Source organism: Aulonocara stuartgranti (assembly GCF_965226115.1).
Source record: "Aulonocara stuartgranti genome assembly, chromosome: 20".
Lineage (NCBI taxonomy): Eukaryota > Metazoa > Chordata > Actinopteri > Cichliformes > Cichlidae > Aulonocara > Aulonocara stuartgranti.
The window spans coordinates 37,930,001-37,951,118 of NC_138956.1; the positions used below are offsets into that span (position 1 = coordinate 37,930,001).

Sequence of the window (21,118 nt, forward strand, 5' to 3'; positions counted from 1 at the left end):
GCAGTTTTAAACAAAGCTCTTCTTCCATGTGAAGCTCTTGCCGGCCTCCAAGCCGCACTCAGTGTGCTGTGATGTCCCGACACCTTGACAGGACGCAGAGCTACATGAGCTCGGGGTAAACGCTTCCTCTGTGGGCTCAGGGTGACCTGCAGAGGTCCGCAGCTTCGGTTCAGCCCTCCTGGAGCTTCTCTCAGAGGCATTTTTGAGGTTCAAGCCCAGTTCGATCTAAACTAAGGTCATAAAATCAGACTTTCACCATCCTGCCTGCAGACACGTTCCTTTCTTTGGGATGGCAGACGTCTGTTTAACAGGAAAGCGATGAGTATTTCTCTTCATCATGTTCCTAAGTGTCCGTCCGGACCTGTCATGTGTCACAGACTGTGTTTGGAAAGGTCAAAGTTTACTATCATCATCACCACACTTTGATAACTCTCACCTATCACAGTTTGATTGGGCTCATTCAGAGTTACTGCTGGAGGCGTTTAAAGGCGGCCCGGTCCCAGAGGTACCCTGCAGACGCTCGGGTGGTGATGTGAGCACGGGCACACACCTGGAAGCGTGTGAGGGACGATGCTGCAGTCACATTTGCATCGGTTCACGTGTTTCCGAAGAGTTTGTGTGCGACGGCTAAAACCTTTGTGTTGGTCTCTACAGGCTGACCTGTGTGCGAGGAAGGGAACGTACCCGGATGCACATTAAAGACAAGAGCAGCGCCTGAAAGCTTCACGCCTGCTTATCAAACGCGCTGCGAGACCTGCGGTCGTGGACGCCGACCCACCTTGGCCCACCAGCTGGACAGAACAAAGTAGGTGTTGACGTTCTCCTCTCCGAACTGCTCGGCCACGTACAGCCCCAGGGAGCCGTATTTGTCGTAGATGTTCTTCTTGGTGGCGTCCACCAGGATGGAGTGGGCGTTATTGATTTCCTTAAACTTGTCTGCTGCTTCGGGGTTGTCCGGGTTTTTGTCTGGGTGAAACTTCAGCGCCAGCTTCCTAAAAACAACAAAAAAAGAAAGAATCAAAGGAGCGAAAGTCTGAGCTGCTTATTCACTTTAAAGTGGGACACCTTTCACTTGCTTCTGTATCTCCGCAGCTTCCCTGATTATTGACACACATTTTTATTTCTGTTTTCTTTTTTTTCTTTTGAAACTGACACAGAAAAGTGAGAAACCCGTGGTTATTATTTACTCAAATTAAACAGAAGAATGAATTAAAACGTGCATTTTCAGAAAATATATAAAACAGAGACTGAACAGGAAAAAGGAGGAAATGAGTTTAAACGATGTTGTGTGTCGGGATGAATCGGGTGTCATTTTCTGACTTTCCTCCACAGCTGTGTTAGAAACAGGAAAAACATTAAAGATGAATCTGCTCTCTGCTGTTTGGCTTTGGAAGGTGAAGCTGTGGCAGGAAAAGCTCCTGCAAGCTGACCCGTGTGTGAGGAGGGGGAGTCACAGACAATCCTTTCAACATGCTCTATAACCTTTGACCCTGGCTCCCTCTAGTGGCCAACTGCTGCACTTGTGTGTGTGCGCACGCACCTGTAGCATTTCTTGATGTCCTCTGTGGTGGCGTTCTTGTCGACCCCGAGCACGGCGTAGAGCGATTCTCCTGATGTGGACAGACTCCTCTGTCTCTGGTGATCCATGATCTCTCTCTCTCTCTCTGTGCTTCTCTCACGGGCTCGCTCGCTCACTCAGCCTCACACCTGTCAGGTAAACCCAGAAACAAGTTTGAGGATACGAGCCTTTCACCTGCAGCCTCAGTGTGTCCTTATCTCTGTGAGAACACAAAGCGTGGTAATGAGGTGATGCGGTTGCAGGTAGAGCAGATCACACCTGCGCTGCACCTGGGAAGCCGTCGCACTCGTTCCCGAGCTGGAGCTGAACTCAGTCAGGACTCTTACAGCCTGAAATTACCTGACGATGACCTGCATCGGGTCATCAGAGCTCTGTTTACACTGTCTGGGGGACAGGAAGCTGCTGAGCAGGGTTTGAGCTTTCAGAATAAGAGCAAGGGGACGGTCAGCTGGGACTGCCACCCTTTAACTTCCAAAAACAAGTGTGAGGCTGAGGATGAAGCCGACAGCCTGATCAGTTTAACCTGAACACTGAACACGCTGTACTCCATCATTTATGACTATGTGGATTTTGCATTTACAGTTTTGCTATTACAAGTTTTTGTTCTGTTGCACTGATGGGACTCTGGGACAGGAATGAAGTGAAGAGCTGGCAGATATAAGTGACAGGACCAGGCTGGCTGTGGGGGGACGCTGTAGTCTGAGTCGGGTGGAGGCCCGCAGGCCGCGCTGTGCGGAGGACAATCCAACCCTCAGCAGGCCGATGACTGTGAAACAGCTCCGCTTTAACTTGATCTGTTAGAGGTGACGGCATGTCAAACACAGCTCTCACTCCCAGGGTGCCCCCCGGGGAGGTGTGCCCAGCCCCTGCTGAGCACCCTGTGCACAGAGCTCCAACACCGTCGTTACATTTGCAGACGACACCACCATCGGACCCGTCTGCTTACAGAGCAGAGCCCTGACATCATGGTGCTCAGACCCGGGAGCTGACTGCAGGCTGCAGGGCGGGGACAGCTCTATGGAGGGCGGGCAGCACAGCGTATCAGCCGCTGCCATCAGGACACCGCTCAAATATCTGACAGCTGATCTTCCACGGTCACAGGTAGACACCGCAACCCTGCACTACAACCACTACAGTGTCATCACCAATCTGTGTTTATTCTTTTTATTCATCGATATTTTCTTATTTAGATGCTTATTTTATTTGTGCCTTTTTCTGACGTGCGTCACAATGTAAGTCCCGGTGGTGACGTGTGGTCGATATGACAAAGAAAGCAGTTCATTCAGAGTAGTTTGGTTCTGATTTTGATTTTAATATTTGTTTGCAAACATCAGCTGACGGTCTACACCCGCAGGTCGTCTTTCCTCCTGCTGTTGCTTTCACAGATACTGAGACGCTCACCAGACCGTCACACGGCGGCGATGGTCCAGGGAAAACCTGGATTAATATGAGACGAGCAACTTCCTGCTTCCCGTCTGTGAGCCGCCTCCTCGCGTCCACTAATCCGCTAACGCGCTGCTGCGTGCTTTAAGAGGAGAAAGGAATAAACGGTTAAAGTCAGGTAACCCAAGCTCACCTGAGAGCCGGCCGGGCAGGAGCAGAGGGGAGAGAGGTTTACTATCCGTGTCCTGAACTTGCTCATTGTGTTTAAAGCAAATCTGACACGTACGAGCTGCAGTGACCTGCAGCAGGAGAATCTTTAAATCTGGTGCAGTCCTGACTGAATGAACGTGAGAGTGGAGAGATGCGAGCAGGTGCGCTCACCCGGCAGTGCATGAAAACAAATCCACCTGCAGTGTTTCTTCATGCTAATCGAAGAGACCACAGTACAGGCGGGAAACGGTGCATCTTCCTGCAGAGGATTGCACACTGGCCGTCCCGAGCAGGAACACCTGAGCTGTGAGGAGGCAGGTGTGCAGGGGGTTAGCAGGCTTAGAGACCACAGTAAGCCAATTCAACACAGACTGACGGAGTAGACTTAAATATACAGGAAACCATCTGCCCACACAGCTCGCCTCTCTGATGAGCTGTAACCACACACCTGACGCATGCAGCGCTGCTCTCTCCACAACAGTCCACTTCCACTCCTGAGTGTAAACGCCAGAGTAAAAGCAAAGAGTGGTGTGTCCTGCACACGTGCGACCCCGCACTGACATTTTCAAACTTCCTGCACATACAGCCAGTTCACAGCCTGTATATAAACGATGGAGGCCGCCTCCCTGTTGTCACCCATTGGTCTGCAATTTTAGCATTTTGGTCTCGGCCATCTTGGTTTAATGGAGTGACCATGGCTGCGTGCCAATTAAGAGACTGCACGCTTGAAGTACGCGTACTACGCACGGTGCGTGCTATGAGTACGAGAAGTGCGGAAGTGCGAGGCTTGTGAAACGGGACGGTCTGGCCTTCGTCGCGCTGTTCAGGTTTCCTAGCAACCATGATACTAACCGCGAGGCACGTTACATACAGCTTTGTGTGACAGAAATGAAGGAGAAAAATGTTTTGTTGGTCATTCATTTTTGTCATGACATCACTTTGATGAGGCTGAGACCACGGGACTGTAAACATGATTGTTGGGCTTCATGTCTGTGCTGAACAGTCATTTAAGATTAGTTAGTAAATAACAATCAGCTGATGTTGTTCATGAGACTAAAGTCATCTCACTGTGGTGATGTAAATATGGACAATATTATAGTATTGTCAGATTATTATGAGATCTATTAGGGGTGCAACGATATTCGTATCGATATTGAACCGTTCGATACAGTGCTTTCGGTTCGGTACGCATATGTATCGAACAATACAAAATTTTTCATTTATTTTATCAACTTTCCTTCTGACGATGCTGTCTGTGTTGAGCGCTCAGTGGATCTGCGTTCGACTACTCCGCCTAGGCTGCACTGTCGAGCGCAGATCCACTGAGCGCAGCGCAAGCTAGCGAGACAGAAGTTAAGCTCTCCTTGCAACATGGCAAATTGAGCCTCATTCAGATCTGGCGTTTGGAACTATTTTGGTTTTCATGTGACGTATGACCCTGAAGGTAAGCGCGTTATGGACTAAAGTAAAACAGTGTTGTTGGAGCTATTTGTTCTTTATTTTTGTTTTTGTTCTTATTTTTGAAATTAGTTAAAGTTTGTTGTTAGTTTACTTATATTTTGGGGTTTATTTGTCGGTTAATATTTTGTTTTAAATGATTTGTTTTGTTTGTTGTTATTTTGTTAAATTAGTCAGTAAGAGCTGTAGGGCCATTTTGTTTCTATAAATAAAGAGACTGGTATAGGACCAGCATGCATTGGGGTGGGCCTATGGTTTTTTACCAGAGCAGGAGAAGCAGTAGGAAGGATCTTGTTATTGCTTGCCAAATGGATAAATAAACCAAAACCAAAACTCTCAACTAAAAGGTTTGGACAATGGACTTCTTTTGCCTGCGTACGAAATATTACCTCAGTGCAGCAGTGGCTTGTGGACTTTAAGTTGTGGGACGTTTGATCATACAAAAGTAAAGGAATTGCCACTACACAAAGTAAAAAACCTTCCCGTGGACAAAGGAATAATTCTTCATTAATGGATATAAGGATTTCAAGGATCACCGTCGAACTCGAATAAAAGTTATTGGATCGTCTGGTGAGTAATCCAGACGGATTTGATGTTGAGGCCTGGATCAACATGTCACTCGTTCGTCAAAGCTGGTGAGTGATAATATTGTTTAAGCCGTAAAGGAAAACGGTGAAACTATTGGAGTTTAAAGACATAATTTCACTACAAAGACTGATGAACTGAGTTTTGACGTATTAAATTGGTGCAAAATTGGATCGCTAATTGAAACATGCCAACGCCCTCTGTGGAAATGTTTGTCCGCTGCAAAAGGCAGGTAAATGGATGTCATGTTTGTACTTTAGGCTATGGACTCTCAGTGTGCTGTGCATCTTTATGAAGTTTGAAATAATCCAAGAGGACAATAAAAATGTCGGATATTAAGAGTAAACGAGAGGATGACACTGAGATGCAAGCAGAGAAAAGAAGCGTTAAATTTACGCCAAAAGGTTTGGATTTGTATATAAAGACATGCCAAGAAAAGCGCAGTTCAATGTGTAAGCAAGCATCTAAGTACATGGGGAAAATTTCCGCTTTAATGATCTCACATGAAAACGTTAAGGAAGTGTCTTCTGAATTTGGGAAGTTTATTAAATGCTATCAAGATGCAAACGCTTTGCAAGAATCCTTTTTAAGTTTGCCACTGCCAGAAGATGAAGTGAAAAGGCAAGTTGCACATTTTCAGTCGAAGGTGACAGCATTCTCTGTTTTTATGGACAAAGTAAAGGTTTGGTTGCAGGAGGCGGGCGAGCCGTATACTGAACAAAACAATACTGTTCGCAATGATAAAGCTGTTGAAAGTTTGGATGAAATAAAACCTGAAGACAGTGTCTCTAATATCTCAAGTGTAAAACCACCTTCAAAAACCTTGTCACAGCAAAGTCGAATTTCATCAACATCTTCCGCATGCATTAAAGCTGCGGCTGACAAGGCAGCGCTCATGGAGCGACTGGCGGCATTAAAGAAAAAACATTCTATCGAAGCGCAAGAGGAAAACTGAGAAAAGAAAAGGAGAAACTGAGAAAAGAAAAGGAGACATTATCCTTGGAAACAGAGCTGGCAGCCACTAATGCAAAGCTTCGTGTCTTAAAAATAAATTCAGTTTGTAGCTCTGAGCATTCTGGTGGAATGAACTCTTATTTTGAAAGAGGGCACGTACAAGAAGCGCCTAGTTTAAATCCTTGTGCCGATACATTTGTTCCAACATCAAGAGATTACTCTGGTATAAATTCTGCATCTGAATCACAAGTAATCGTACCTAGACAAAGTCAAACCCAACATCAGGTTGATGATTCAGCTCAAGTGACGCAGCAAACACAGCCTCAGTCTCCTACTTTGACTGGGAACTGCACGAAGGAGATTGTAAATATTATGCAAAAACAAAATGACATCACTACTTTGCTTGTAAAACAAAACTTATCTTCTGTCCTCCCCGCCAGAAACATCCCTGTATTTGATGGAGACCCTTTACAGTACAGATCATTTATGAACGCCTTTGAAAATGGAGTGGAAGCTAAAACTGATAACTGGAGCGACTGTTTGCATTTTTTAGAGCAGTTCACTAGGGGGCAGCCTAGGGATTTGGTGCATAGTTGTCAGCACTTACCACCTGAGCAGGGCTATTCCACAGCCAAAGATCTTCTTGAAGAACATTTTGGGAACGAAAATAAAATTGCCTCTGCATATATGGAGAGGATTGTGAGTTGGGTACCTATTAAAAGTGAGGATGTGAAAGGTCTACAGTCATTTTCTCTTTTTCTTCAAGGATGTTTGAATCTAACACAGCAAGTTGTTTATATGAAGGAGTTGGATTTGCCCTCAAATATGAGAATGGTTGTTATGAAGCTTCCATACAAATTGAGAGAAAGATGGAGAGTTGTTGCCTATGAACTGCAGGAACAAAATGGTTACAGAGCAGTATTCACTGATCTGGTTGCCTTTATAATAAAACAGGTAAAAGTAGCATCAGATCCAGTGTTTGGCAACATCCAAGACTCACAATCTGGAAGCAGCTTTAAAGCTTCAAGTTCTACCAAGCAAAGAAAAAAGGGAAGTAGTTTTGCCACTAATGTCAGTACAGTGCCAGGAATCAAAGCTCAATCAACTGGAAGCAGAACAACTTCCGCCGTTCTGCATAGTTGTTTGTTTTGTTCACACAGCAATCATTTACTAGAGAATTGTAAGCAGTTTAAAGCTAAAACGCATCAGGATAAGTTGACTTTTATCAAGGAAAGGGGAATTTGTTTTGGTTGTTTAAAAGTTGGTCACACAAGCAAAGACTGTAGGAGTCGTTTGGATTGCGACGTGTGTCACCAAAGGCACCCAGGAGTTCTTCATATAGAGCGAAAGGATCCAGGTGCGTCTTCGGAACAAACTCAACAGAGGACAAACTCTAATGTCAACTTTTCAACTGCAACCACTCAGACATGTGGGTATATTGGGGCTGGTCATGAAGTTGATGCAATTTTTTCTATAGTTCCAGTTCAAGTTAAGAGCCAAAAGAGCAATAAAATTGTGCAAACTTATGCGTTTTTGGATCCTGGAAGTTCAGGTACATTCTGTACAGAAACTCTGGCAAAAAGACTGAATGTAAAAGGTAAAAAGACCAATATCTTTTTGAGAACAATGAATCAAGATAGGATTGTTAGTACACAAGTTCTGTCTGGTTTGGAAGCAAATGATTTCATGCCATTGCCAGATGTTTTGACTCAAAAGACTATGCCAGTTTCTACAGTTAATATTCCCCAGCAAAGCGACATCGATCAGTGGCCTCATCTTAAACCTGTTAAACTTCACAACGTTAATGCAGATGTGGAACTACTGATAGGCACTGATGCTTCCAATGTTTTGGAGCCATGGAAGGTGATAAACAGTGTGGGAGGTGGACCTTATGCTGTAAAAACAAAAGTTGGCTGGGTCATAAATGGTCCCCTGCGCACTGGAAGTAACAGTGGAAATAAAACCAACTGCACTGCTGTAACAGCCAATAGGATTTCTGTTGAGCGTCTTGAAGACATGTTGATTAAACAGTACAATCATGATTTTAATGAAAGATCATCAGAGGAGCAGACTGAAATGTCTAGAGAGGATCTGTGTTTCATGGATATTGTTAGTAGTTCAATAAAGCTTATTGGAAATCATTATCACATTGATTTGCCTTTCAGGAGAGAAGGTTCCAGTTTGCCAAATAACCTCTGTGTCGCGGAGCAGCGTCTCCAGAGTCTCAGACGGAGATTTGAAAAGGATACTCATTATAAGGATGAATACACTAAATGTGTAAACAACATGCTTGAACGAGGATATGCCGAGTTTGTGCCTGTAGATGAGTTGCACAAAGATGATGGAAAGGTGTGGTACATCCCTCATCATGGAGTGTATCATCCCACAAAGGGCAAATTAAGAGTTGTATTTGACTGTGGAACAACTTATAAAGGAGCATCATTGAACAGTCAGCTTCTACAGGGACCTGATCTCACAAACTCGCTGGTTGGGGTTCTGATCAGATTTAGACAAGAGCCTGTTGCATTAATGGCGGACATTGATTCCATGTTTCACCAAGTTCACGTCTCAGAAAAACATGTCAACTTTCTCCGTTTCCTGTGGTGGCAACATGGCGACACTTCAAGATCTGCACAGGAATGCAGGATGAAGGTGCATTTGTTTGGAGCTGTATCTTCGCCAAGTTGTGCAAATTATGCTCTACAGAGAACTGCAGATGATAATGCACAACAGTTTCCAGCTGAAGTGGTTGATACAGTCAAAAGAAACTTTTATGTGGATGATTGTTTGAAATCTGTTGCTTCAGAAGAGGAGGCAGTGCACATGGTGAAGAGGCTGACAGATATCTGCGCTAAAGGAGGATTTAAGCTTTCAAAATGGATCAGCAACAGTCGCACAGTGCTCATGTCAATCCCAGAGGAAAGAAGAGCAAAGGAAATTAAGGATCTGGATTTGGACAAAGATCAACTTCCAGTTGAGAGAGCACTGGGTTTACAGTGGTGCATAGCAACAGACAAGTTCCAGTTCAGAACCTCCCTGCAGGACCGTCCAACAACCAGAAGGGGCATTTTGTCTGTGGTCAGCTCACTGTATGATCCTTTGGGAATCTTGTCTCCCTTCAGTATGCCAGCTAAACTGTTGCTACAAGAGCTTTGCCGACAAAATTTGAAGTGGGATGAAGTTATTCCCCACTCTCTTTCCCAGCGGTGGCGTGATTGGCTGGAGGATCTCCAGCTGATTTCAAAGTTTAAAGTGGAACGTTGCATTAAACCAAGTTGCTTTGGAAGACCAGATAGGGCACAACTTCATCATTTTTCTGATGCAAGTCAAGATGGGTATGGAACGGTGTCATATTTAAAGTTGGAAAAGAATAACGTCACGCATGTTGCTTTTATCCTGGGAAAGGCTAGAGTTGCTCCTCTCAAGCAAACTACAATTCCCAGGTTGGAATTGACGGCTGCAGTTCTTGCAGTTCGGGTGGACAGGCTTCTGCAAAAGGAGCTGCAGGTCAGGTTGGAAAAATCAGTTTTTTGGACTGATAGTACAACAGTACTGAAATACATCTCCAATGAAACCAGAAGATTCAATACTTTTGTTGCAAACAGAATTGCTGTCATTCAAGAAGCAACAGATGTGAAGCAGTGGAGATACGTTTCTTCTAAGGAGAATTCTGCAGATGACGCATCCAGAGGCATGAGAGCTGGGGATCTCCTCAAATGTAGGAGATGGATAAAAGGGCCAGAATTTCTCTATAAGTCAGAAAAGGAATGGCCTAAACTGGATGTGGAGTACAGTGTAATTTCTGCAGATGACCCAGAGGTCAAAAGGGACCTGACAATGAATGCCATTGTGAGGGAATTCCAAAATCCTACCAGCTATTTTATCCTCTACTTCTCGTCTTGGGCAAAACTTCAAATCTCTGTAGCCTGGCTTTTAAAGATGAAAGAGGTCTTGGTGTTGTTGGCACAGAAGAGGAAAGAGTTGCTTGCTGCAGGTTTGAATAAGAATGATCCGGAAGGTCAGAAAGAAGTGGAGATAAGAATGGAAAGATTTAAGACCACTTTGAAGAAAGGAAATCTCACTCCAGAAGACTTGGCAAAGGCAGAACAAGCTATTCTTCAATATGCACAACAACAGAAATTTACGACTGAAATGGCTTTAATCCGCAATGGCCTCAAAGGAGTCTCTAAGGGAAATTGTCTCTATAAACTTGATCCAGTGGTGGATGCAGGAATCCTCAGAGTGGGTGGCCGATTGAATAAAGCAGCCATGCCTATGGAATTAAAGCATCCTGTAATTTTGACAAAAGACATGCATGTGTCAACACTGATTTTACGCCATATCCATCAAAGGTTGGGACATGCAGGAAGAGCACACATGCTGTCAAAACTAAGACAAAATTACTGGATACTAAATGCAAATTCTGCTGCCAGGAAAATCATCTCTCGTTGTGTCACGTGTAGACGCAACAGAGGAAAGTTTGTTGAACAAAAGATGGCGGATCTGCCTGAAGAGAGAGTCCTGCCAGACATAGCCCCATTCACAAATGTTGGAGTGGACTATTTTGGACCTATAAGTGTTAAAAGAGGACGAAGTCTCCTTAAAAGGTATGGAGTTCTTTTTACTTGTTTCACCAGTCGTGCAGTACATCTGGAGATTGCATGTACACTTGATACAGACTCTTGTATAAATGCTGTGAGGAGGTTCATCTGTAGACGAGGCCCAGTTTCGACCATCAGATCTGATAATGCTACAAATTTTGTTGGGGCGAATCGAGAGTTGAAAGAAAGTTTGACTGAGCTGGACCATGCCAAAATTCAAAAGGCTTTTGTTCAGGATGGCATGAAATGGAACTTCAACATCCCAGCAGCTTCTCACCAAGGTGGTGTGTGGGAGCGTCTCATTCGTTCAGTAAAGAATATTTTAGCCTCAGTTCTTAAGGAGCAAGTTCTGGATGATGAAAGACTCCACACAGTCTTCTGTGAGGTTGAAGCTATAATGAACGACAGACCCATTACTAAAGTTTCAGATGACTCAAATGATCTTGAAGCACTGACACCCAATCACTTGTTGTTGCTGAAAAATAAACCAGTTTTTCCACCAGGACTGTTTCATCCAAGTGATCTGCATGTCAGGAAAAGGTGGAAACAGGTACAGTACATGGCAGAGTTGTTCTGGAAGAGATGGCTTTCTGAGTACCTACCTTTGATGCAAGAAAGACAAAAATGGATGAGGACTAAAAGATGTCTTATACCTGGAGATGTTGTTTTAATTGCAGACGCTACAGCTCCAAGAGGATCATGGATGATGGCGAAAGTCTTAAATGTAAACCAGGATGCAAAAGGCTTGGTGCGTTCTGTGAGACTACAAACAAGGACCAGTGTTTTGGAAAGGCCAGTGACAAAACTTATTTTGCTACTGGAAGCCTCATCGTGAAGAAAATCCTCAATGAAAATTAAGGATTTGTTTAAGGGAATAGCTCCTCCTTTTGGGACTTTAAAGTAATTGTGATTGTATGCACAATTAGGGGCCGGAGTGTTGGAGCTATTTGTTCTTTATTTTTGTTTTTGTTCTTATTTTTGAAATTAGTTAAAGTTTGTTGTTAGTTTACTTATATTTTGGGGTTTATTTGTCGGTTAATATTTTGTTTTAAATGATTTGTTTTGTTTGTTGTTATTTTGTTAAATTAGTCAGTAAGAGCTGTAGGGCCATTTTGTTTCTATAAATAAAGAGACTGGTATAGGACCAGCATGCATTGGGGTGGGCCTATGGTTTTTTACCAGAGCAGGAGAAGCAGTAGGAAGGATCTTGTTATTGCTTGCCAAATGGATAAATAAACCAAAACCAAAACTCTCAACTAAAAGGTTTGGACAATGGACTTCTTTTGCCTGCGTACGAAATATTACCTCAGTGCAGCAGTGGCTTGTGGACTTTAAGTTGTGGGACGTTTGATCATACAAAAGTAAAGGAATTGCCACTACAAGTGTGTTGGATGTGCCACGCAATGCTCAGTTACATGGGTGGGAACTAGTGTGTTAGCGCAGTTAGCTCGTTAACGTGTTGGCCGTCCAGCCCCACGCACGGGGCGATCCGCGGTAGCTCGTTAACGGAGATTTGCCGTGTTGTGGCGTTAACGTCATTTCAGATTAACGCTGACAGCACTAGTGGGAACACAACGAATATGACTGCACATTTACTCCGACAGCATCCTAGTGCAAAGTGGAAGCAGACAAAAACAACAAGCAGCATGCTACAAACTTTACCCGAGTCATTTAGACAGCCGTTAGCACAGGATTCTCCTTATGGGGACCTGATATGTTTAATATGCTGCTGAGAATATAGCCCAGAAGAAGAGTATAGTAGAGCTTTTATTTTGAAAGAGCCATTTCTCTGTAATAAACTCTCTTTTCCAAAGATGAGGGATTCCTCAGATAGATTTATTTTTTTATCCCTTTGTTGTTTCAGCAACATTAAATTTAAAACTGTACTTTTGAGTTAAAATATATATTTATAATTTTAATAAATGACAAATTAAAAAGGCATGAACATTTTTTTGTATCGAAAAAATATCAAACCGTGACACCAAAGTATCGAACCGAACCGTGAAAACAAACAAAACAAAATAAATATATATATATATATATATATATATATATATATATATATATATATATATATATTTTTTTTTTTTTTTTTTTTTTTTTTTTAAATTTATATTTATTTATTTTAGGGGTGCAACGATACACAAAATTCACGGTTCGATGTTTTTTCGATACAAAAAAATGTTCATGCCTTTTTAATTTGTCATTTATTACATTTTCACGGCACATTCTGCACCACATCTCTGTGCGTTCATCATTTGTTTGAAGCCAGCTCACCTCCTGCAACCACTTTTCCGAGTATACGTGCTTCTCTTGTGGTTCAGACTCCTTCTGACATTTCTGTGGAGGTGGAGGAACATCACAGTAATTGCTTAAAGGAGCTTCTTCGACATCTTTAAGAGTTCTAAACAAATGTCCGTCCGCCTCCTGAAAATCTTATGTACGCAAACACGCGTTGCAACTTCTTATCTTGTGCGTGTTTTTTATTTTGACAGCGAATGCGCACCTGCGGACCACTTATGTGCAGCCCTGGTTATTTAGCTCGTCATATTGCAGCCACAGAAACTCTTTTGTCCATGAAACCATAAAGCTGCACTTTCTTTTTGCCTTATAGTCTGATTTGTCATAACTTCTCCGTTTTGTGGTAAGCTTTTCTTTGGCTGTCACTTCTTCACCCTGACCTGTCTTATTTGGCTCAGCAGAACTAAAATATATATCCTGCTGCTTTTACACACTCACTCACATAAGCTCAGCGATTCTCTGCGCGATCAACCTCTCACATGTTTAAGCTGCGGGAGATTTCACTTGTCATGTTTGCATAGTAAGCTAACGATTAATAAGACGATGTCAGAGGAATTGGTGCGCAAATTATCATCACTCACAGATCAGTGCTGTCGCTCTCTATACACAGTTCGCACGATTGCAAAGTGAAAGCAAAAAAACAAGCGCAAATTCAAACGCGACTTCAATATGTCACATATTGACAGTGGCTCACCGATGCCAATGACATAATTACCCAGCTACATTTCCGAAAGAATGCAAAAGCATTGACATATATTTTTCCTTCCTATGATAGCCCGACGGGCAGGGCAGAGATAGATTTTGGTAGCCCGACTGAAAAAGCCCGGGACGTCGGGCTAGCAATATTGCGAGCCCTGTAAAGGATTATTCTATTTATTAGTCTGAATTAACAGTATTAGTAATTATCAAAATTATGTTTTTATATGTCTGCAATGGTTAATCCACCAGGATGAACAAGCTCTTTAATCTAATTTGTTTGTTGATGTCCAAGAATTTGTAAATTTAGAGTTGAAAAAAGCAGAAAAAAAAAAAAAAAGAGTAGAGCATGTTATTATGAATGTAATATTCATGTTGTGCTTGAGTCATTTCTGCGGCTCAAATTTGGGTAAAAACATGAATTCAGTTAGCTGACAGGCTCGCGTTTATGACCGCTGATCTAATAAATCTCTCAGCACTCGATGCCAGTAATTAGAAAAACTATATTTTAACACAATATAAGCTAAAATATTTCATGTTTCATTGCTGACAGGATGAATGTACCTGCAGCTATCAGCTGTCAGACTCATACAGGCCCCACACATAGCAAACCACAGGTAAACATCACCTGTGCAGTGGATCAAAACAACAACAAACACGTGTAAAATTAAACTCTCTAACTTTCTATGGCACCAGATGGCCTCCCTATGCATCACCAAGCCACGCCCACCACACAGTCTCAGAATAACCAATCGTAGCACAGTGCCAGCTGACTGGAATTAACCAATGAGAGGAACCCATGCAGGACTACGTTGGTTTCTTTGTGTATAATAATCTGAGCAGAGCAACCAATTAGATTTGATCATGTTCAGTGATCTGAAAGTTAAACTGGCCACAAGCAGGAACAAACAGGCAGCGCTGTGACAGCACACGGTGTGTGTGTGTGTGTGTGTGTGTGTGTGTGTGTGTGTGTGTGTGTGTGCGCGCGTGTGGATTGCTGTAAAAAAAAAAAATATGCGAGGAGAAAGCCTGTTTGTAGTTGTGCACAGTGCTGAGAGGAGAACGACCCACGGCACAGTGAACACTCTCATGCTGTGTCACCATGAAGCAACTGCTGGTTTTACACTGAAGGAAGGAAGGAGATGCCGTTTGATTTTCAAAGATAAACCTGAGTAAAAACTGATCTTTGCACAGCAGCGTTTTAGTTTGTTGGAGGTTTAAACTGGATTTAAGCATAGAAACATCCAACATCGTGAGGTTTAACCGTCTCCATGCCTCACACAGGTCGCACACTCATCTGCAAACACAAAGTGACCCATCAAAGCTTCACAGGCGCCTTCAGTTTACACGAGGTCCTGAGCAGTGTTGTACTGGCAGCGTGTGTCGGGTTAACGAACACGAGTAAAGAGCGAGCCAGAGGATGGATAACGGCAGCAGCACCACCGGAATAATAATAGGCAGTAACAGACGGTCAGGCCTATGAATAATGATCATGAGGGTGTAGTTTGTCACAGTTTTTCTTATTTCAGTTTCAAATTACACCCCAGATACTCGAGTTTACCGATTCCAGCGTCTCCAGTCAACCTCGCGTATGAACTAAACTAGCGGACGGAAAGTCCACCTGCATGCTTCTGAAGAGCAAAACAGTTTTATGGTAATGATCTTATGTCAAAAACAAAACAATCCAGGAAGTCAAATTTGTCACTGGAGTACTAAATGAACCCAACTAAACAGGAAGTGATGTCAGTCCCTGTTTTGTTCTAAACAGTGGTATCGACTTCATGATTGTGTTTTCACAGCACTTACACAGAGTTAGAAAGAAAACCTCTGATCAGCTGATTCCCAGCGTTTTCAGGCGGGTCCGTGTCACATATGTGCACTGGGTGCCCCCCAAACAAACACGGAGGTTTTCAAGACGCTAACAGAGGCAGAGCTGCTAAAGCTAAAGCTACCCAGAGGTCAGAGCCTCAGTATGAGCAGTGAAAGGGTCAAAGCAGGCAGGAAGTCCAGCACCGGATATTTGTGTGGGTCTATAAATGTGCTGCAGCTGCTTTACCTGACAGACAGAGCTCGCTGGCTTCAGTCGTTACAGTGAGTCAACCTGCACATCAGAGTTTCTTTTCTTTTATTAAGAAAATAACATTTTGCTCTGAAGAAAATTTGTGATATTTGCTAAATGAGCCAAGAAAACCACAATCAGAGCATCTGATGGGTGAAGGAGACGAAGGCAGGAGGCGCTCTCTGGAGGGCGGGGCTTTGACCTCTCAGGTGTATGCTTCTAGAAAGACCGCTCTGATGTGTCAGACAGTCCTCAGTTGTCCTCAGATTACAGATGTGTAGTTACCAGATCATTCTGGATGTGTAGGTTCTTAAAGGAGCTGAAATAATGAGCAGAGCAGGACGACCGCAGTGATGGAGCTCAGCTCGCAGGTGAGGTGGATAAACGTCACCTCGGGGGACGCATCTGAGGGTGAAACCAGTGAAACGAGGCCTCGTAAAGAAAACCACAAAGACAAACAGACGGTATAATTCATTCATACTGGCTCACACACACACAGGGCTGTAATCGACAGCTGCAGCTGACTCAGTAAACACAGCTGCTGCATGAGTCGGGAGCCTGAGCGTTCACTTCGTTCAGCGAGTGTCGCCTACAGATCGAGCCACAGAGCATCATCTTCTCGCCGTCTGAGCCTGAAATCTCTTCCAGCTTTCTCATTTGCACAAATTCATCCACGTAAGCGCCAGTTTCTCCCACATCAGTGAGTAGAAACACAGCTGAGCAGCACGTGAATATCAGGTACGAGCATATACGAGCTGACCATGATGTCATAGCACGCACGGCAGAGAGCAAAGAGTTTCACCTGGAGGCACACAGGGGTGAGTCTAAAGGGGGGCACGGGATAATTTCAAGACACTCAAAACACTTTTCAGATAAAATGATTTAAAGAAATAATATAAAACACTGTTAATTAAATTTCACTAATATTTAAACAAAAATAAAAATGAACATGGGGCAGTAAAACCTGAGAGCTAACGTCCAATCAGCATGCAGTCAGAAGCTTCATCAGTGAGCTGCACACAGGAAGCATCAGAGCAGCTTTCTGCACACTCCAATGAAACACACAAACTGACTGAACTTCACATTTTCAGCGATTTTCATGCGTTTCCTGTAAACGCCATGATGAATGACACACAGCAGCTGAGATCACACTGATCTGCTCGTCCAATCAAAAAGCACTCCAGATGAACAACGCCTCAACACAATTAACACAACAGCTCTGAAACTCTCACAGCGTCTCCTGCACTCAGGCAGCAGAGACGGGGAGGGAGAAGCAACTGATCTAAGGCAGGGCGAGCGACGCCAGAGGAGGAGGGAAGGTGAAGGTTCACCTGCAGTCAGATGACCTGCAATCACACGACTGCCTGCGATAGGATGGCCTGACGCAATCATGAGTCAAACCAGTGCCGTGTCTGTGTCACGTCTCTCATCAGGACGCTGCAGTAAAGGTGAATGTTTAATCACAGCATGTGACCTCTGACCTCATCCGCACTTTTATGAGATTAAAGAAACACCCACACAGTTTGAGGCCATATCCCCCTGTGATCCAGTAATGTTGAAACTGCTGCGTGCTTGCTGGAGAATCTTAAACTTGGATTGGCTCGGATGTCCAGCAGGGGGTGTCTCCTCTGCTCTGATTGGATAGAAGTCTGTGAGAAAAAGAGCCCTGCTTGATCTTCGAGCTCAGTGAATACCTTCCCGAGGAGTCTCTGGTCTCAGTCGCTGGTTTCTGACTGATGTTTGGTTATGGCCCGTTAGAGTAACAGAGGATGCAGGGAGGCGGAGCTAGACAATGACTGTATGAGCGTGTGGCAACACTCGCCCGATTTCAAAACCCCAAAGATGGCAGCGGGGAAAACGCTCAGATCGCGGGCTCACACCAGCTGACCTCACAGCTGCTAAGTCCATCTTTCACATACAGTCTGTTTTAAGTGATTCCTACAGATCATAAACGTGACTTACAGCTTCTCTCAAACAAAACAAACCAGACTCCGCCTGTGCTTCCACCTGCAGCTCTTCATACCGTGCCCTGTGACTCATCTTAAAAACCTCCTCAAAAGCACAGCTCAGGTGTGTTTGTGAGGAGCTAAAACAACCTGAGTTGTGGTTTTTAGCAGTCAGGACTCTGTGACTCCGTAACGTCACAGCATCTGACTTCCTTCCTTCTAGCAGCACAACGAGCATCTTTCCCCTGCCTGAGCCTGGCTCTTTCTTTTAAAAGGGGGTTCTTTCTTCCCACTGTCACCGAGTGCTGCTCACAGAAGGTTGTCTGATTGGTGGGTTTTCTCTCTGACAGCATGAAGCCTATCTGGGATGGGTATCGTTTAGTTTTATCCAAACCGGTACTTTTGAAACGGTGCCGGTGCTTAAAGAATGGAGAACAAACTTGGTCCAAAAACCTCTCATGTTCAGCTGTTTTTTTGTAAAAAGATAACAATGTTAGCCTTCTCTATCACTCTATCAAACAAGAAGACAGCCGCATGTAGCTATGATGATGTTTGCTAGTTCACCTTACATGCATTAATGTAATAACGTGGTTAGCCTACTCAACGTAAATTACACACGAACAACATTAAGCTACTCACGCAGAGAAGAACGGCTGCTGCTGCATCATCATCCTCATCATTTCTGCTACACTGGCAGGGCTAGGGGCCAGGACTCTCCTCTTCGGGTTTTTGGCTATGCGTCACCAGATGTTTCATCAGATTCGAGGTGTTACCTCCTTTGCACAGTATCACCTTAAAGCACTCAGCAGGCTGCTGAGTTTGCATCTTTTGCCAGCTGGTCCCAGCTGGAGGATAATTTTAGGGTTTTAAGGGTCCTCGTGGCTCAAACTGCGTGACAGGAAGCTGCAGAACAGCTGATCGCAGGCTGGACCACAGGAGAAGAGGCAGCTATCAATGAGCGTTGACAGATATGTTAATTTTATTTTTAAATGTGATGCTCCGATGCTTTTTATCCATCTTACACACTAAAGTATATTAAACACACGTATCAGGTATTCAATAACAGCCCCACATCCAGCTCCTCTCAGCTGACCGCTAACTGCTGTGATATCACGTGATCCGATGTGAATGAAAGTCACATGACTCATCGTGACCACTTGTGTCAGATCTAGTGATGTCATCATCAGTCATCAAACAGAGACCAGCTGACTCAGTTAAAATTGACTTTAGGAGCCCTGATGTGTGCAGGTCATGAAAGATTTAAAACATAAACAGATGAAAACGCCTCACACCGACTCTGAGGTCACGCAGCAGCTGGCCAATGGGACGGGCAGATCTGCAGATCATATCTCAGAGACCAGGCAGCAATTAGAGTCCATCTGTGTCCCTGCTGATGAAACACAGTAATAGACACGACGACTCCTCGTTTCACAGCGGATCCCAGCATCCTCCTCTGTCGCATACCCTTCACTACATCCATGAACCTCCTGCCTTTTCTCCTCCTGCCTGGCAGCTCCATCTTCATCATCCTTTGTCCAATATATCCACCTTCCCTCCTCTGCACCATCTAAGCATCACCTCTCAGACTCTGAGCTGTCCCTTTGATGGACTCATCGTACTCACTCCCAGTGAACACCTGAGCATCTTCAGCTCTGCTTGTTGCCTAAAGGTAATGGTGTGAACTCCACCAAGGGCCCAAAGATCCCAGTAACAGTCCAAGAAGCAGTAAAAGGTCCTGGGATTCAGGAGTGAAGGAGACACGGTCAGGCATGAATCTTCCTGTTAGGTTTTGGATGTCCTGCTGTTTGTTCAGCTGTGTGCTCATACTCGCAGGTGTCTGACAGCATGCACAGGTAAGGCTTCACCATTATTTATATTTCAAAGCTCATTAAGGCCAGACACGTCCCCCTACCCACAACACCAGGATGGATAAGGTGATAATATGCTCATAACTGATCACCAACCACTGCTGGTGGTGACATCACCCTGGAGATGTCTCATCTTCTTGATAAACCAAAACTAAAACACATCCTGCTAGCAGTTTTACTTCCTGTTATTAACTGAGCCTCTGGGATCAGCCTGAACTAAACGAGTGAGTTTAGGGAACTTTAGGGGGAGAACACCAGTGGGCACACAGCTCTGGTGTTAAAATTAATTTGACCTTGATGGTAACCAGGGGGAGCCAAAAAACATCCTCGGTTATATCCCTGAGAGGATCAGGAACATCATCCCGCATGCCCCCTTTTAAAAACCGTGGTTACGCCCCTGCTGAGGGGACAGGTGCAGCTCACGGTGTTGGCCAGTACCCACCTGCACCCCACGACCTGTAACCCCACCTGCTCCACACGGCGGCGACCTCTGATCAGAACCGACGGACCCACACCCCTCCCCCGTCCCTAAAGCCGGACTTATCCCGTTCGTCTCCCCTCGATTAGATCTGTCACATCTGAACAAACACTAACGAGGACCGGGAGTCCGCCCGAGCCCCTCACACCGGGCACCTAAACCGGAGCTGGCCGGTCACGGCCGGGGGCTCAGCTCGAGGTTAAAGCGGATAATCTGCAGGCGTGAGAGCAGCAGCATCCATGTTGTTAGCCCGAGTCTAATCCAAGGACGGCGGCGCGGCTAACGTCAGCGGCTAGCCCGGGCTTCTTACCTGTTCTGTCCCGGGGGCGGAGCGGCTGCTGGTCCTCTCTCGGTCGCTGAAGCCTGGCTCGACGTTTACAACACTATCATCCCACTTCCAGTCCACGCTCCGCCGCTAAAACATCGACCGGACACCGAGCTAACGGCTACACCGGGAGGGGGCGCGCAGTCAATCCGAACACAACGGCCGCGCGCAAACCCTCCCACTTTCTGCCCTGCTCGTTCCCGCTGACAGCAGGCGCGCTCACAAGCGCTCAGGAAGTCACGAGGAGCGGCCCGCTGTCTGAGCTTCTTGCTCCACAGGAGGCGCTGTCGAGCTCGTGGCACTCCGTGGAGCCGGGATAAACGTTTTACGTTAACCCTGTTTGTGATGGAAGCGTCGAGGCGGTAGATTCCGTCGTGTGTTTAGATGTTTTACATATTTCTTTTGTGGTAAAACCCTTATGCGAGCATTACGGCCCTCACAGCACCGTAAGCCGCCAGCAGCAGCCGCCTGATAGCTTCACCTTTAACATCGCAACCAGCTGCTTCTTGCTCACTTTAATTACGCTCCTAACGTCTGCTGGAGGTTTTTTAGGAACTTTATTGAACAAACAATGAGTATACAACATATAAACAGATCAAGAATACAAGAGAACAGAACATGAACACACAAAACCAGGGGTAAAAAAATTATATAAATACACGCAAAAATTCAATT

At 44.7% G+C, this 21,118-nt stretch overlaps 1 protein-coding gene across 1 annotated transcript in view; it reads right to left on the minus strand.

The window, feature by feature from the left end:
* dnajc5ab (DnaJ (Hsp40) homolog, subfamily C, member 5ab) overlaps positions 1-20,657 on the minus strand; it is a 29,218-nt gene extending 8,561 nt beyond the window's left edge. Inside the window, exons 1-3 of the mRNA XM_082520077.1 lie at positions 20,429-20,657; positions 1,541-1,707; positions 779-992 (exon numbers count right to left, since the gene is read on the minus strand). Coding sequence (XP_082376203.1) covers positions 779-992; positions 1,541-1,647 — 321 coding nt within the window. The 5' untranslated portion in view covers positions 1,648-1,707; positions 20,429-20,657. The remainder of the gene's footprint in view (positions 1-778; positions 993-1,540; positions 1,708-20,428) is intronic.
* Between the last annotated feature and the right edge of the window lie 461 nt (positions 20,658-21,118).